The sequence below is a fragment of the Sciurus vulgaris genome, assembly GCF_902686455.1.
Source record: "Sciurus vulgaris genome assembly, chromosome: 10".
NCBI classification, from domain to species: domain Eukaryota; kingdom Metazoa; phylum Chordata; class Mammalia; order Rodentia; family Sciuridae; genus Sciurus; species Sciurus vulgaris.
The window spans coordinates 7797433-7814815 of record NC_136470.1 but is presented as its reverse complement, the minus strand read 5'-3'; the positions used below and the strand labels follow the sequence as shown (position 1 = coordinate 7814815).

Sequence of the window (17383 nt, the reverse complement as noted above, 5' to 3'; positions counted from 1 at the left end):
CCTTCAAGAGTATTTTCCCACCCGAAGACACCCAAAAGCACCACATCAACTCGGTACCTGGCAAAGAATGGCTTCCCCTCCACAGGTTCCAAAAGGCACTTGCACGATCATCCTGTCCTGGTCCTCATTGTCCAGGAGGCCCTGGAGCTTGCCAGGGCTGAGCTGCTCTCCGGAGCCCTCCTCATAAACACAGCCACTGCTCAGAACGCTGAGCCTCACCTGGCTCCCGCCGGCCTTAGAGAAGACCAAGCTCTGGACCGTCTTCTGCAGCACACCCTTGCTTGTTACCTGCCAGCCATCAAACACGAAGGGCGAAGACAGGCCCAGCACCTTCCCTCCCCGAGAAAGATAGGCCATGAACTTCTGGTACAGGTCTTCAGGGACGGGCTCCCTGGTGGCAACGACCAACAGCAGACAGTTGTCTGGCCACGGGTCCCTGAGCGCACTTTCCTCCTGCAGGTGGTAGAGAACATAGCTGTCGGCGTCCACGCAGTCGGCCAGGACGGCCCGGACCTGCTGGAGCCGCCCAAGGGCCTCCTGGGAGCCAGAGCCCACATACAGAAGGATGTTGGGTGCCTTTCCCGTGATGTTCACTCTCCTCCCTTCTCCTTCAGAGCAGATCTCATCAACAACACCCTCTGAACTGCTGCCATGATCATAGGGAAGATCTGGAATGTTCTCCGCAGATGCAAACTTGACTGACTCGATGGTGCTGTTCTCAAGTTCCAAGCACTCTTGGCAACTAGACAGGTGGAGGTGAAAATGCTCCAGGGCGCACACTCCCTGCTCGCTATCCCCAGCAGGCTCGCTCCCAGAGGCACTGCCCTCCTCGGCTTGGAAGAACCTTCTGGAAAAGAAGAACCTTCTGGAAGAGCCTTCGGGCCATCCTTGCCAGGGTGCTCCATAAAGTCCCGTGCAGGCTCGGTCTCCAGAGGGCTCAGGGTTCGGCTGTGGGACTTGGGCTTGGCTTGCGTGTGGCCTGATCCTCGAGTTCCCTCAGAGCTGAGTCCTGCAAGTGCACAGCTGGAGCAGAGGAGGGATAACAGAGGGCTCCTCAGCACTTGTCATGCGACAGCACAAGAGCCTCACCCGCACTCTCACCTTCTGCCACTTACCGTCCAGCACGGCCACCTGCAGGCTCCACTCACATCCCCCACCTCAACCCAGACATCCCGGGGAAGCCACACAGGCACTCCCACCCGCTGGGAGGGTGCTCCGTGAAGACCCCAAGTGAAATCCCCAGTTTCTACATCCTTCCAGCACCGATCAGAGCCCCAGATCATCTTCCTGACTGGCAAAGACGTGAGATTCAGAGAGATTCTGTCTATTAGAGAATCAACGGGTAGGCTGTTATTCCCCATATGACACTGAAACTGAGGAATAAAAAAGGGAGCACGTAGGGACCTACTCAGGCATGCCCTGGGAAGTCACGCACAGGACGCTTCAGAGGATCTGGGAGAAGGTCTATCCAGCATCTCAGCTCAGGACCGGAATATACATTTATAATAACTAATTCAAAAAGCATGTGTTGAGCACTTTCTCCACATGGGACACAGGCATGTGCACATGGTGAATCAAGAAATAAGTGATTGACACAGCTCCCAGAGCTAATAAGTGGCTCACACTCGCCCATGAAAACAAACACAAGCATCAGACAGAAAGCCTGCACTCAGCCCTACGGGAAGCAGGTTCCGTGCCTCCTAAAACAAGACCCGTCCCAAAAACTGTGAAATATGTGTTTTAAGTGAAAAGCTATTAGATTTAGAACTTCACAGTACAACTGGCTATTATTCCCATTCAGTCAGACTACAGTCTAGAAACCATTATATGTGTTATAGTATGTGAATAAATATTATAAGCCATCCAAATATGGACGCCACCTTACAGATATTGCAATTATGAAAAACCCTGGTTATAAGCCCTAAAGATCATCCCCGAGCCCAGAAAACCTTGCCACATGTGTGAATTGTACACTGTAGCAGTTAAATCAAACCTGTTGGCTGAATCAAACTGAAACCAAGCACTGCCCTCAGTCACACCAACAGCAGCACCGCACAGTCCTTAAGCTGATAACCCAGGAGGTCCCACTACAGGATGGAAACATTTCCCAAAGTTACGTACAGACGATCTTTTGGGGCACCAGTCCGTTATCCATCTGGAGTCGATCTTCCATGAACGCCACTCCCAGTCTGCTGAAGTCGTCCACACTTGCTTTAGCAATTAGCTGGTAGGGATCCCCAGGTCTGCAGGCTAACGGCAAACAACAGTCGGACCACTTTACAACCTGAGAGAAAGCAGGTGAGGGAGGAGGATGGAAAGGAGAAGTTGAGCTTTTTCATTTCAAAAATGTCCAGACACGGTATTCTCCTCTTTAGGCTCTTCACCATTAAACTATAGTAGAGTATAGCAAATTACTGGACATTGCATTTTATTAATATTAACATCATTATGGTGCAAATACTCTCTTTTCTACCAGACAACAGTGCTTACAAAAATTGAAATAGCTTTCACATTTAAAAGTAACTAAGTCTCAGCTGCTTTCAGGAACTGAAGGGGAAAGAGCCATTCCCCAGAGAATGGGAAAACAGCACTGTCCTTTAGTGATTGGGTAGAGGCAACAACAGCCAGTCCACAGCACCCAGCATTTTAAAGTGCAACCTGTCCACCAGCTCTTCTCCAAGTGTGACCCAAGGCCAAGTGCAACAGATCTACCTGGGAGCATGCCAGACCCTCCAGTTACTGAGCAAGGCTCCCTACCTGCTGCATTAGACTCTGGAGGTGGCGCTCAGGAACCAGGATTGTTCATCAGGACACCACCGTGATTCCTGCTGCATGTAAACGTGGGAATGACCGTCCCCACCACAAGTTTTTCCAAAAGAATCTGACACCAGGCCATGGAATACCTACAGTGTCTCCGAGGGTTCCCAGTGAAGAAGGGCTCCTGTTGGAAAGAGGGACCTGATCCTGAGTCAAACTCCATTCATCACGGCTACCTGCCTCCAGGCAAGTCTCCCAAGCCCCAGCTTCCTCATTGGTAAAACAACATCAATACCCATCATCTCATAAGCTTCTTGTGTTCCTGAAATTCACAAGCATACACAAGGCTCCAAGCTTGGGGCAGATGAAGTGCTCAATTAATGAACACTGCTTCTATTAGTGATCACGCAGGTGGCTTCAAAGGCACTAGTGAGCAACCTGATCTCCTTCTAAGATGCCATGAATGATTCCCCCTACTCTCCAAAAATGTCTTCCCAGGAAATACTGCCCCAAAATCACAGAGACAGATAATTGTGAGTTCCATTTTTTTATATATAGTTTTTGTTGTAAATGGACACAATACCTTCATTTTACTTATTTATTTTTATGTGGTTCTGAGGATAGAACCCAGTGCCTCACACATGCTAGGCAAGCGCTCTACCTCTGAGCTACAGCCCCAACCCAAGAGTTCCATTTTTTAAGGTGGGTGGGCTAGAAGTTTAGAACTAACTCCTAATGAAAACTATGAAAAAATGCTAGATTAAAAATAAATAAAATATCACTTTAAAACTACTGAAGGATTGGGCTGGGGTTGTGGCTCAGTGGTAGAGCACTTGCGTGGCATGTGTGAGGCCCTGGGTTCAATCCTCAGCACCACATATAAATAAATACATAAATAAGTCACTGACAACTAAAAAATACTTTTAAAAAAAAGTACTGAAGGGCGGTCCAGACAATAAAAAACTGCCAGACCAAGTGCTAGCTAGCATACATTCTGAACCTACAGAAATGAGGAGAATTCCACAAGTTCGCCCTGAGGGATCTATTACCTGGGGAACTTGGGTTCCAAAGAAAGCGGAGGCCCAGCTGGCATGAGGAAAGACACAGAGAGCAGTAGAGCAGCACAGAAATAAAATCACCTGCATGCGGGCAACTGATTTTAGACGAGGCACCAAGACAACTCAGTGGGAAAAGAATAGTCTTTTCAACAAATGCTGTTGGTATGATGGATATGCAGGTGCAGAAGAATGAAGGAAAACTAACAAACTGGATTAAAGACCTCAATTTAGGAGCTAAAACTTCAAAATTCTCAGAAAAAAAAAAAACAGGCAGGAATTGTCAAAAACCTTTGACAGACAATGGTTTCTTAGATATGATTCCCAAAGTCCAAGCAACAAAAGAAAAAAGATGAATTGAACATCACTTATTTTTTATACTTCAAAAGACATCATCAAGAAGGTGAAAAACATACAAAAATAGGAAAAAATACTTGTGAATTGTCTAAGTACCCCTACAACCCAACAATAAAGAGACGACCCAATTTAAAAATGGCAAAGGATTTGAACTGATGTTTCTCCAAAGAAAGCATACAAATGCCAATAAGCACAGGAAAAGATGCTACACATCAGTGTCATTAAGGAAATGCAAATCAAAACCACAAAGAGATGCTGCCTTCAAACCCACCAGTGTGACTATAATAAAAAACACAGACCATAACAAGTGCCAAGAATGGGAAGAAACGGGAACTCTAAAGCACTGCTAGTAGGAATGTAAAGTATGCAGCCATTTGGGAAGAGTGTGAGTTCCTCAAGAGGGGAAAACCAATTCCAACCCCAAGTGTATATCTAAGAGGATTAAAAACGTGCCCACACAAAAACACCTGCAGGTAGATGTTCACAGCAGCATTATTTCTAGTAGCCCAGAGAGAAAGCAATCCAAACGTCCTTCAACAGACAAAGGGATAAATAAAACGTGCACAGCTTGCTATGGAGCACCAGGCAGCCATAGAAAGGAACCAAGCCTGACACCAGCTATGGCATGAAAGGCACCTGGAACATGTGACACCAAGTGAAAGAAACCAATAGCGGACGGTCACATGGGGGTCCGCAACTCCAGAGTCAGAACGTGGACCAGTGGTTGCCAGGGGCAGGGGCAGTCACTGATGGGCATGTGATTTGGGGGTGGGTGGGTGATGGAAATGTTCTGGATTAGATATTGGTGACGGTTGCACAACTTTCTGAGTATACCAAAAAGTACTGAACTGAATGGACTGTATCCTTTAAAAGGGTGTACTTCACAGTATGCAAATTGTATCTCCATTGCTTTAAAGACAGAAGTCAAGGCTGTGCACTTGTTTCTACGCCCAGACTTGACTCCTGGCTCCTCTGGTTAAGTTACCTGGCGCGAGCAAATCTCTCAACTCCTCCAAACTTCCACCTCCTGTCTGTAAGGTGGAAGGGAGAAGAACACCAACCTGGCGAGGTTACTGGGAGAACTACATGGAATGATCCATACGGTGCAGGGTCTGGTTCCCAAAAAGGTTCTCTTATTCCAAAACACGAAGTCCTCGGAGCAAGTATGCCAGTGGACAAAAACTGGTTCTTGGGAGAAGGCTTAGCTATTGCAATGGTTCAGGGCACTACCAAAGCTCAACCCTACCCCACAAAATCTTATTCCTGGTCCTTTGTTTCTCTCCTTAGAACTGAAATTTAATTTTTTTTCTTAGAGGAGCAATAATGGAAACAAAAAAGGTTGGGAAACACTGGCTTAGAATGAAAAATAATAAGTGTAGGCATTTATGGCCAACCCAGTAATGGTCTGAAGTACTTGGAGAAAGAGAAACCCCAGGATTCATATTCTCCCTGCACTTTATCCTCTATTCTGCCACCTCCTGACCCAACGCCAGTGAGACTGGTAGGATCCTGAGGGGCGATGGAGTAGGGGGCAGCCTGACCACCAGCGTTTCAAGCAGAATTTCACATTTCAAAACTGACATCCTTTATGCAGGAAGAGAGCTGGAGTTTGCAACCTGGACAAAGTCTGTGCTGATCTCCAGCAGTGGGAGTGGGGAAGGGACCTGGGCTGAGGAGGACGGGAAGATACACTCACACCCGGCATGGCAGGCTTTTCAGAAGAGGCTGAGTAGGGAACATGCAATGGGGGCGCAGGCTCAGCAGCAGTGGCAAGGAGAGGAAGCACTCGGCCATAGGGAGCCGGCCAGGTTCAGGCATTCAAACGCTGAGTCAGCACTCTGCCACACAGACTGGCTTCTCCGAAAAGGAGCCAATAATTAAATGTTCACACACCTCTGTAAGGAGGAGAGATGCTGGAGACAAACAAAGGAAGGAAGGGCAGGAAGAGGCCAAAGAACAACATCCGCACACATCCCTGATCAAGTTTCTCATAGCCTGAAACTGTGACCTCACCTAAGTGTGCTTCCTGTCTCTAGGGACTCAATCCCTGAGCCACAGACCATGTGAACTCCTTCAGGTAGCGCTGGGTGCTCCGATCAAAGCAAAGCCGAACTGTCACTGATACTTCGTCCGGGGGCTGGGGGACTGCCTTCCAGCGGACAAAAGCAAACAGGACACTTCAAATTTGCACTACGAGACAGAGACAAAGGGGTAGAGAAAGAAAGAAGAAGTCAAGCAGAAGCTTACTCCCAAAGATCAAAGCTAAGGAAGCCCTGGCTGGCCTAAACCAAGCGGTTTCCTCTTACAAGCAGCATGGCAGAAATCTGTTCCATGACCAGCGCTCTGGACTTGATGTTACAATTGTGACTGCTCCTGTGAGTATCTACTCCACTCAACTTAAAACTCCTGTCCAAGATGCCCGGAGTCAAAGACACCAGGTTAAAGCAGCAGGTGTGGCCCTTCCACACTGCAGGTGGCAAGCTGAAGTCCAGCTGCTGGAGGAACAGAAAACTCAACAACTCATTGCACTGCCCAGAGTCAGATAAGGGATGCTGCTAACTTTGCTGTTATTTCTCCACTTTCGAATCATTTTAAATGCATGTTACATTGTTAAAAGTTCTAGCAACAGATTAAAGGGAGGAGGGTGGGACAGAGGGAAGTGAAGAACTTGAAGTCATGACACCAAAGGAGGAGGTTGTCTTGGGCTTTCAGTCAACCTTGCTGCCTCTCAGGTTTGGAAAAGGGATAACAGTGCTACCAAATTCATTTCCAGTCTCATCATTTAAAAAAAAAAAAAAAATACACCATATGGAACTTTTAAGAAAAAGGTATTGGAAAATCAAGTAGCAGCATAAGGATTTCACAACTCTACAGCAAGCAAGAGCTGGAATGATAAACAGACCCAGGTAAAATGTAGAGCTGCAAAGCCACAACTGACCAGACACTCTAGAAAAAAGGCTGCTCTGGTCATTTCAAATCTGTGAATATCTGAGAGTTAATAAGAAAATAACAGAAATACACTTGTGGCCACAGACCTTGAGACTGTGTTCTCCAGACCCACCCACCGCTCTAGAGGCCCACGGTCCGAAGTGTGCTGTTAGCAGGCAGTGAAGCACTCCCCTCTTCACATGCCCATCCCACTGGCTAAGCTGATGAAGACCCAAGTTTTAAGAGAAATTCCCAAGGGATCCAGTTATCTGTTGCTGGGCAACAAACCAGCCCAAAATTTAGGCTTAAAATGAATCATTTATATTGCTCCTGAGTCTCAACTGGGACAGGACTGGTCAGGGACGGCTAGACCCTGCTCCAAGTGGCATCAGGTAGAGTCACTCTACTGGGATAGGTGGGCGACTCCAGGATGGCTCCTACAGAGTGGCCAGCTGGGGCTGCCTATCAGCTGAAGCTCAACCTGTGCTGTCCTCTGAAGGCCTCGGTTCTTCTGGATACAGGTCTGGTCACATGGCAGCATGAGCTTCCTCAAGGCATGGGAGCTGGCTTCCATGACAGAGCATTCCAAGAACCCAGGAGAGGCTGAAGGTTTCTAATGATCTAGCCTGGAAAGTCCTAGAATATCGCTTCTGCCATATCTCGTGGGACAAAGAAACTGAGGTCAGTCCAGATTCACGGAAGGGGGTTATGCATCAACCTCTCAAGAGCAGGGGAGAATCTGCAGCCATCTTCAATCTGCTACACCAAGTTTCTGCCAGCTCTTACTATTTGCCTCTATGAGAATGGATGTCCCTACGACATGCCCCCTCTGCCTGGGTCCCTGCACAGGAAAGAAGCATAGCAGAGCCTGCAGCAAAGTCACACCTGGAAACACCCAGCAGTGAACCTGCGGAGGCTAGATATAACATGACTGAGAAATGAGGCCTTACTGTCAGGAGCTACTGGGAATCGGAGGCTGTATGTTATTTCAGCAAAGCTGACCGATAACCCATGCAGAACTGAGTCCCTACAACCACCATTCTGCCAGTCCTTCCTGCTGCACTCCCAGTCTCGACAAATGGCCCTCCATCCACCCACAAGTCACTGTGTCCTAAACAGCTGGTACTCTCTCTCCATCTCACAACTCCCTCTTCCAGGCCATTATCTTTCCCACAAGGACAACTATCTGTGGCAGGTTTGCTCCCTTCTCTAACCTGCCTGAATTGTGATCCTTCTACAGCACACATATGATTATACTTTTTAAAATGTGATTTTAGCCTACTAAACCTAGGACAGGGCCCAAATTCCTGTACGACCTTTTTGATAAGTGAATTAGGTATATTCCCCTATTATTTAAGAACATTCAATTTCTTCCCAGAAAACAAGTAAAAACAAAGAGCATGAATGAAATTGATAACATCCATTATTTTATAATACACTGGGTCAGAAGCTTGTATGACACGCCAAAGACACACGAAGCAAATGGAACATGTGTGTCGACATAGATAAAAAGGACAGAACAAAGGGGAATATTACTTGTAAGCAGGAAGTCATGGAAGGACCAGGTGTAATTCTGAGATACTAGCAAGATACAAATTGTGCCACTTCCAAATTGGCCTTCAGGTCATTCTTGAATGAGCCAAACATCTCAGCCCACGTATATTCTGTCTAAAAACACAGATTAAAAGCACAGCTTCTCAGCAGATCACTGGCAAGCCACAGCTACTACAGGCATGCGTGCCCAAGTCTCTACAGGTGTGTGCCACCCACAGGCACGGTCCGTTTGCTGAGCCCCTTCTTTAACCTCTCCTCGGGTCCTTGGGACAACACGGTTGGCAGGAAATGCCGACTAGCAGGATCCATGAAGATCCCACAGCCCAGACTTCAAGTATGTGTCCTCCCATCCCAGGGGCATCCAAAGCAAAGTGTTAACTGACCCAAGATCTCTCCTCTGTTCTTGCTGCACTGAACTGATTTAGCAAACTGGTTTGAGCATCTGAACTTGGTCTGCAGCCTCTTATTCAATGGCGGCTGGGAGAGCCTGCCTGGCCCTATCCTTGGAAGCCACCACTTCCCACATAACACTCCAGCCCCGCCTTGCCCCTCTGGCCTCCCCTGGGTCACTCCTGATCTCAGATCAACAGACTCCAACCCTACCGAACCACGTCAAGTGCCCCAAGGGCAGGTGCTGCTCCATCTAGAAAGCCCTTGTCTTCCTCTTCACCTAAATCCTGACTTTCCCTTAAAACTCAGCTATCACTTGCCCTGGAAAGTCCCTCCTGACATCTCCCCATCAAAACAGGTCACCCGCCATTCCCAGTTCCTGCCTTCCACGTACAACACAGCACACTGCACCTGTTCCTTCGCTCAGCTCTCTGCCCCCCCAACACCAGGCGCTCCTTAAGGGCAGGAACGTCATCTGTGAATGCATTGCTCATCTCCATGACACAGACCTCCAGCCCTGGCACACCATCTGACATAGCACAGGAACTCAAAATACCTTGAACAAATGGATGAGGCCTTGATCATACTCAGAACCCAAGTGAATACGCTGCAACAAAAGGTTTGTGTACGTAATCTGGGTCATCAATTCTTACGAAATGGGACTGCTAATATAATTGAGAATTGAGCTGAATCTGACATCACCTGTTGGCATGTACTATTGCACCTAGCAAAATAACTAGACATGTTAATGAATAAATAAGTTAAAATACAAATATGTGAATGCTATATGTTTAAAGCTGACTTCCTTTGCTGGAAGTCTATAGAAGGACCACAAATCAAAACCATTTGAGATATCCAGAATTTAAAAAGATATCATCACAAATGTGAGAGAAGTAAGGTCCCACCAGATTCAAAAGCTTTTCTTAGTTCTATTTCTTATATTTCTTAGCTATATTCTTTATATTTTCTATTTAATATCTTAGGACCCTGTGAAATTCAAATGAGTTCAAGGTTGTGTGAAATATACATGCATAGGTTCATAAGAGCCCCCTAAAATGCAAAATCCCATCAAGCAATCAAACTGTATAGGAACTGCAGACTTGAGTTAAGAGGTCAATCCTTTTCCAAGTTATTAAGACCAGCCTATAAAAGGAAGCTCCATGCAACAGCCAGACTCATCAAAAGAAAGACCAAGGGTGTCTCTAGCATCCGCGTGCTAGACCCATCAAATTCTCCAGCCATAAGTAAAACAAGTGGACTAGAAAGCGGCAGTCTGCCTTGGTGCACAGACGTCTTTCAGCCTCAGAAAGTTAAGAGTCAAGTAACCACCTCAGAAGGTAGGTGAAGTGAAATGATAACTTTCACAGAGATGCTAAATATGTCCCAATATCTAGTCTTCCCTTCTCCTTTGTAGTAACAGACCCATGACTGTCCCTGAGGGAATGCATGTGCCATCCTCCCCCCGCAATTAAGTGACCAAGGAGATCCAGTGACTAAGTTTTGGGCAATCAGATAGGAGCAGAAGTGGCATGAGAAACTTCTGGATAACAATTTCAAAGAGGAAGCTGGTTGTCTTCCACTTTCCCTCTTCCGCTATTCTACACTACAACGTGGATGAAGTTGACAGTGGTGGAGCAGCAGGGGAGGCAGAGGCCAGCCTCCACCAAGAGGCTGTCTACCAACCACCAGGACACAGAGCAACAAGACAAAGGGCGCCTGGCCCACAGAGCAGAACCACTCCAAGGGACAAATTAACTTCTAGCTTGCTTGAGCCACTGCAATTTGGGGTCCCTATTAGAGTAGCTTAGCCTGTACCCTACATAATATGGTAACTTTGTTCCTTGAGATACTATATACATATAGTATCCTTGAGATACTATATACATATAGTATCCTTGAGATACTATATGTATATGTAGCAGTTAGGGGCTGGTACAGCAAGTGCTCAGCATGCTCAAGGGCCTAGGTTCAATCCCCAGCACCAAAAACAAGCAAACAAATCTGTATATTTGTGTGTTAAGAAGAATCTGTCCATATTTGATATTTTATGTAATTGTAATATTTCGGAAATCCTGGCTTTGGTTTTAAATTGAAATCTTAGTAAGTTTACATATAAAAAACTAGGCTATATAAGGAAAACTTTCCATGGTACACGTTTAATAACACATAAGAGTTAGGTAAGTGTTCAGAAAGGCGGTCTTTACTCATCTAGAAAACTTATATATCTCAAAAGAAACTGAGGGAAGGGGAGGTGAAGCCAGAGGAGGGAGCAGGTGGGTGGACTCTATCCAGGACCCACACAGGGACATATGCTAGCTTCTGTATTAAGTGACGGGTTCACAGGAATTTATTATATTATCTCAAATTCATGAGTGGATGAGGGCCTTGCATAAACCAAGTATAAGGTCACATTTTGCACAAGGATTATAATCAAGCAAATTCCACTAGAGTTTAAAAATACTTCAAAACACTTGAGTCTGTAAAAAGATAAATATTCAAAAATCCCTTTAAAAGTGATGACAAAATTTTTGCTGAACTTATAAGAATGATAAACTGGACTTAAAAGCCCAAAGAACAGATTACCCTGAAAGATGGACTAGCTGGGCTCAGTAGTGCACACCTGTAATCCCAGTGGCTTGGGAGGTTGAGGCAGGAGGATCAAGAGTTCAAGGCTAGCCTCAGCAATGTAGCAAGGTCCTAAGCAACTTCGTGAGACCCAGTCTCTAATAAAAATTAAAAAGGGCTGGTTAGGTACCCTCAGGTTCAATCCCTGGTAGAGAGAGAGAGAGAGAGAGAGTGTGTGTTTTTTTTTTAAGGACTGGGGCTGTAGCTCAGTGGTAGAGTGCTTGCCTCGCATGTGTGAGGCACTGGGTTCCATCCTCAGCACCACATAAAAATAAACAAAATAAAGGACCATCAACAACTAAAAAATATTTAAAAAAAAAAAAAAAGGTTTTTTAAAAAGTCAAATATCGACAATTTAATTTGAAAATTAACCTACTTGGTCATTTGTTATTTAAGTTGAAAAACATTCTCTAAAGTTTATAGTCTTTTCTGCACACCCAAAATTACACCTTAGCTCACCAAAAATCTTCACTTCAACCATTGGTCTCTTTCTACCAAATGCAGGAAACCAACTATAGGTCCTGCTTGACCGTACTTGGGTCAACAAAAGTTTTGCTGCTTTGGAACCTCAAAGTTCTACATCTTTTTAAAACAACAGTTTGCTTCTCAAGAAAGGGTATGGACGTTGGTTAAAACTTTGTCTACCACTGAGCAGTTGGTGGCTTTAGACATGTCATTTAATCTTACAGCCTCAGGTTTCTTATCTTTAAAATGGCAACAATAAACTTTGCAGAGTTGTAAGCATTAGAACTCACGTAGGCAAATACCTACAGGGGCTACTTCAATGGCATATTATTACCATAAGTGGACATAATGCTAAATAAAACTTTATGAACCTTCCAAAGAGTGCACACCCTGGTCTGCTCTCGGGTCGCCTGTCAAATCCTCCCCATCTTCTGAGCCTCGGCCCTTCTTTACTGTCTCCAGTTATCTCAGAGCTCATATTTTGGTCTATATTGAATTCAGTGAATTATTTCTTTTCTTAGTCCCCCTCTTTCCTTTTCTCTTGTCCCAATACAGTGTCTTAAGGACAATGTTCATGACAGGAATCCAGCAACACAGCAGTCATCAGCAGAATCCCTGCTGGGTGACCTGCCCAGGATGGTGGGTGAAGGCAGAAAGGCGAGACTGACACATTGGAGACACGGGAAGAAGCCTGGCACCGAAAGCTTCAGCAAGGGGGTCCCAACTGGAGGTGTGTCCAGGATGGTAACTCTGGCCATTGTGAGGAAACCCAAGGAGAGGAAGACATCTTCAGAGTGTAAAGAGAAGACACCGAAGGTAAGAGTAAACTCAGGAACAGCAGCAATGAAGGCGTGAAGCTGCCACCTCTGGGGTGGGACTTGGAACTTAGTGAAAGTTAGGAGCAGGCAAGGGGAACAGTACATCCAGGAGTTAATTTGGAATTTTGTTTTTAAAACAGAATATAAAGAAATTTGGACATGTGACTGAGTTTGACATAGTTTCAGAATGCTCAGGGTGAGATGTTCATGACGTAGTTGGGATGTAACCCAGCCACTTAGGCTGTCTGGGGAACAGAGAAGACGTAGGGAGAAGCCAGATGGCCAGGGAGAGGGCATCAGCAATGCTGTCTGAAACGAACAGAATGTGAGCCACAAAAAAAAGTCATACACGCGGTTTTAAATTTTCTAATAGACACATTAAAAACTAAAAGGAAAGAGGTAAAAGAAATTATGTAGAATATATTTTATATAATCCAAAATATCTGAAAAGATAGCAAGTCACCCACAAAAGTTAGGGAAGATCACTCATAAAAAAACAAACCTGGTTAGGATTAAGACATGTACATCCTTACAGCACACAAGAAAAAAACAGTACTCACTGTTTCAGAAGATGGTCTCTGTAAACTGTCACCTTGTACCCAAATGCTCTCTGTCACAAATGCTATGTGTTCTGCTTCAAGTATAAAGGGAGAGACAAGAAACAGGGCCCATTTGTTCAAGTCGTCAATGGACTGCACAGAGGGAGAGAAACAGAGGATTCAGTGTCACTTCAAACCACAACTGCCACTTATCTCAGCATGCCTGACATACCCACCCCTCTGTCACTTCAGGTAAGATGGACCTCAGGTTATCTGATGCTCTTCTGCAGACCACATTAACCCTGTGCTTCTTGTTTAGCCATGACTGTTCCAACAGCCCAAAGCCCTCTCCAACTCATGACAGCTTTAATGTCTCTGGATATTTGTTTTCGTGCAACGAATTCTGACCACCATGCCTTACAGCTTAGGGCAATAGTTTTCCAAATCGTATTTGAAGCACATTTAAGAATGAGGAGGTCTGGAAGTGTGTGCCTGGCCACAGCAGCCTTAAGACCTGGTCCTTCATTCACAAGTGTCAAGCCAAGTTGTCCTTGATGCTTCCATTACTCATACGGAAGTACACTGTTCTTTCTCGACACCGGAGAAGTGCACACCTTTCTGAAACTCACGCAATAGTCAAACCCAGGGCTGAGGGTGTAGCTCAGTGGTGCAGCACTTGTCTAGCATGCTTGAGGCCCTGAGTTTGAAGCCCAGCATTGCAAAAGATAAAATAAAAGAGTCAAACACAGAGATAAGATAGGATATTTCTGGCAAAGAACCTTACCATAGGCAAAGAAACCAAACATATTTTAGAGAAAGTGTAAATTGAAGAGCGATTTTAATTTAGCTTTTTTTTAAAGGAGATCAGAAACGAGATTAGTCAGCAGACCAGATATGGTCCCATTGGGCCCTACTTATCAGTGGTTCTACATCCTGGATTCAAGCCAAAAAAAAAAAAAAAAAAAAAACTGAATGAACAATTATGTCTGTACTAAACAAGTACACACTTTTTTTGTCATTATTAGCTAGTTTAAGTAATAAAAATTATACAGTTCAACCACTTACATTGTATTAGATATTATATATAACAATTTGGTGGACTGTGGATGTGCTCAGGGATACAGTACTTGCCTCACATTCATAAGGTCCTGGGTTCAATCCCCAACACCACAAAACAAAATTAACTAATTAAAAGACTTGAATATCACGAGGATTTGCACAGTATGCAAATACCACATCCCTTTACATAATAGACTTGAGCCTCTCTGAATTTTGATGGGTTGTTTTTGGTGGGCTAATGCCTTTTAAAATCAATTTGCTGTTCTTTAGGAAGCATCAAAAAAAAAAAACTTTTTAAAAGGTTTTTTAGCCTACCGAAAACAAGGTACATCTGGAGCGGGGAAAAAAACTAAAACCCAAGGGTGCCTTATCACCACCACCATCACCAGCCACAAAAGGCTCCAATCCTCAACAGAGGAATTGTATCTCAGCAAAGCTAACTGTGCAAGAGGGGTGCACAGCATGTTACAGAATCCCTGAGAGCATGATTGCCCCTCCTTGGGGCTCAGGAGGTTAGACAAGAGCAGAAAAATCAGTTAATCAAGTTTAGAGAGGCCCAATAAAGTCATGAAAATGTTCAAAAGTAAAACTGTGTAAAAAATTAAGCATTTACACCTCAAATTTTTATATGTTCAAAATTTCTACTCTGAGCTAAACCCTAACAATTTTTTTTTAGTAAATCTAGTCTAGAAGTCGCTACAGTAGTAAAACCCACTCTGCAATTTTATTTTATTTTCCTCAATCAGGTTCCCTAAGGTGGCCACTGCATGGAAAGGATGAACTTCTCCCCTTGGGTCCAGGTGGTACTCGGGTGGTACTTGCTCCGTTCATTCCTAGGAGACCTGAGTAAACTCATTCAGTGTGTCGTAGTACACCGTGTTTTTTATTTCGGGTATCTTTTATTTACTACCGGTACGATTTCATCCCACACCTAAGCACAGTCACAACAGAATGCTCAACAATGGAACAAGGCTTTGATTCTTTTATGGGTGTTAAGAGTTTACCTACGTTTAAATATCCTTTAAAAAAAAATCTCATTTTAATGCTAAAAGCGAGCAACTTTCCAGAAGGAAGAGGAAAGAGCAGAAAACTGAAAGCAGAACGCTTCTCCGCGTTAGTGAAAGCGGTATTGTGATGCCCATGAAAACCTGCTTAGAAGGGCACTGTGAAGTCAGGTCCATGTCCCCAAAGAGCGGATCGGGAAGAACCATTGTTCCCCTGCACAGCGACCAACCGGCTGGCCCACGCCCCTGCCGGTGACCGGGCCGGCTGGACAGGGGCCACCGTGCCAAGCACTGGCCCGGAAACCAAGACCGAGCGCGGAGATGCGGAGCGCGGGGCGCGGGCACGCCCGACGGGCGCAGGGCCGGCGGCCCCGGCTCGGCTCCGCGGCCCCGGGCCCGCCCGCCCGCCAGGCTCGGCGGGGGCTCGCGCGGAGCCGGCGGCGCTTCCGGCCCGGGCCCCGCCCCGCGCCCGCCGCGCCGCCCACCTGGCTCTCGCCGACGCAGAAGACGCGGCCGCCGCGGCTCAGGCACACGCGCGCGCCGCCGGGCCGCGCCGCCGCGCCGCAGAAGGTGAAGGAGCAGCGCGAGGCGCGCAGCCGCCGCACCGTGGTGCGCACGAGCGCGGCCGGCCGGCGCCCCCAGCGCGCCCACAGGTACAGGTAGCACAGCGTGATGAGCATGGCCGGCGCCCGCGGCCCGGGACGCCCGCCCGCCCGCCGGAAGAGGCGCGCCGCAGAGAGGCTGCGCGGGCGGGAGGGGCGGGGGCCGGGCGGCTGGACTGCGGAGACCGAGGAGCCGGCGAGCACGGCCTCGCGGAGGCAGCTGGGGGCGGGCACATCCGTGAAGCTCCCACGGCGGGAGGTGTCGGGGTCAGGACGTGTCGGGGTCAGGACCTGGAGGGTGTCGAGGGTAAAGAGGCTGCAGCCGGAGGGGCTCAGGGACTCGGAGAGGGCTGGCCAGCACTGAAGGCGGGGATGGGAGGGAGGCTGAGGTTGCACCGCAGAGGAATCGTGGGGGTGGGGTGGGAAGAGGGACAAGGCAATGGAAGGGACAGGGACAGGCTCCTGAAGTTGGGGATAATGGAAAGGAAGGTGTTCGGGGAGGGGGAGTGTGATAGGTAGGTTGGGGGGTTGTTACATTCCCAATGAATGCTGGACCTGATGAAGCAAAGGCCAGTCTTCCGCCCTTAGGGGTGGGCTATAGATGGAGGAAGGCGCCCAGCATATATTTCTCACATGAACAGCCTACATTTGCTAACCGGTTCCATACCAGCAATCAAAGAGCTAACACAACCTCTACCCAGTCAAGCTGGGGAAATGAGTGAGGCAGTTTGTATTAGATTATGTTAATCCTTCATGCAAAGAGGGATGTAAGGTAGATGACATAAATTGACAAAATGCAATAATTTTCTCTTTTAAGGGCAGGAACAGAAATTGAAGACCAGTCAGCACCAAAAAGGCTGTACAAGGTGCTCTTGCCACTTGTGGATTACCAATCTGTGAGTATCCTGAGACCAGTAGAAAGAGGAAACATCAGTGTTCTTGTTTCACAGGGAACCAAAGTATTACTATCACTGGCAGGTTTCTCCTGTGGAACCTCACTTCTTCAAAGGCAGTGTGTAAATAGTGCCCTGGACACTTGTGAAGCACAGCCAAGGTCTTGAGTTGTTTGCTTCTCTAGCCCTCTCTAAGTAGGTGGCATAATGCAGTGAAAATAATTAGGTCCACCCACGCCCACATCTTTACTTAACCAAGGGTGGATTTTTAAAGTATCCTGACCATTTGTCCATCTGCTTTAACACAACAGTGTAGAATACCCACTCAGAACTCCAG

The 17383-nt window shown here is 46.6% G+C and overlaps 1 protein-coding gene across 1 annotated transcript in view; it reads right to left on the bottom strand.

Moving 5' to 3' along the window:
- HLCS (holocarboxylase synthetase) overlaps window positions 1-16280 on the bottom strand; it is a 192378-nt gene extending 176098 nt beyond the window's left edge. The window contains 7 exon segments of the mRNA XM_079155193.1: window positions 58-852; window positions 855-933; window positions 935-966; window positions 968-1023; window positions 2122-2284; window positions 13510-13641; window positions 16037-16280. Coding sequence (XP_079011319.1) covers window positions 58-852; window positions 855-933; window positions 935-966; window positions 968-1023; window positions 2122-2284; window positions 13510-13641; window positions 16037-16231 — 1452 coding nt within the window. The 5' untranslated portion in view covers window positions 16232-16280.
- Between the last annotated feature and the right edge of the window lie 1103 nt (window positions 16281-17383).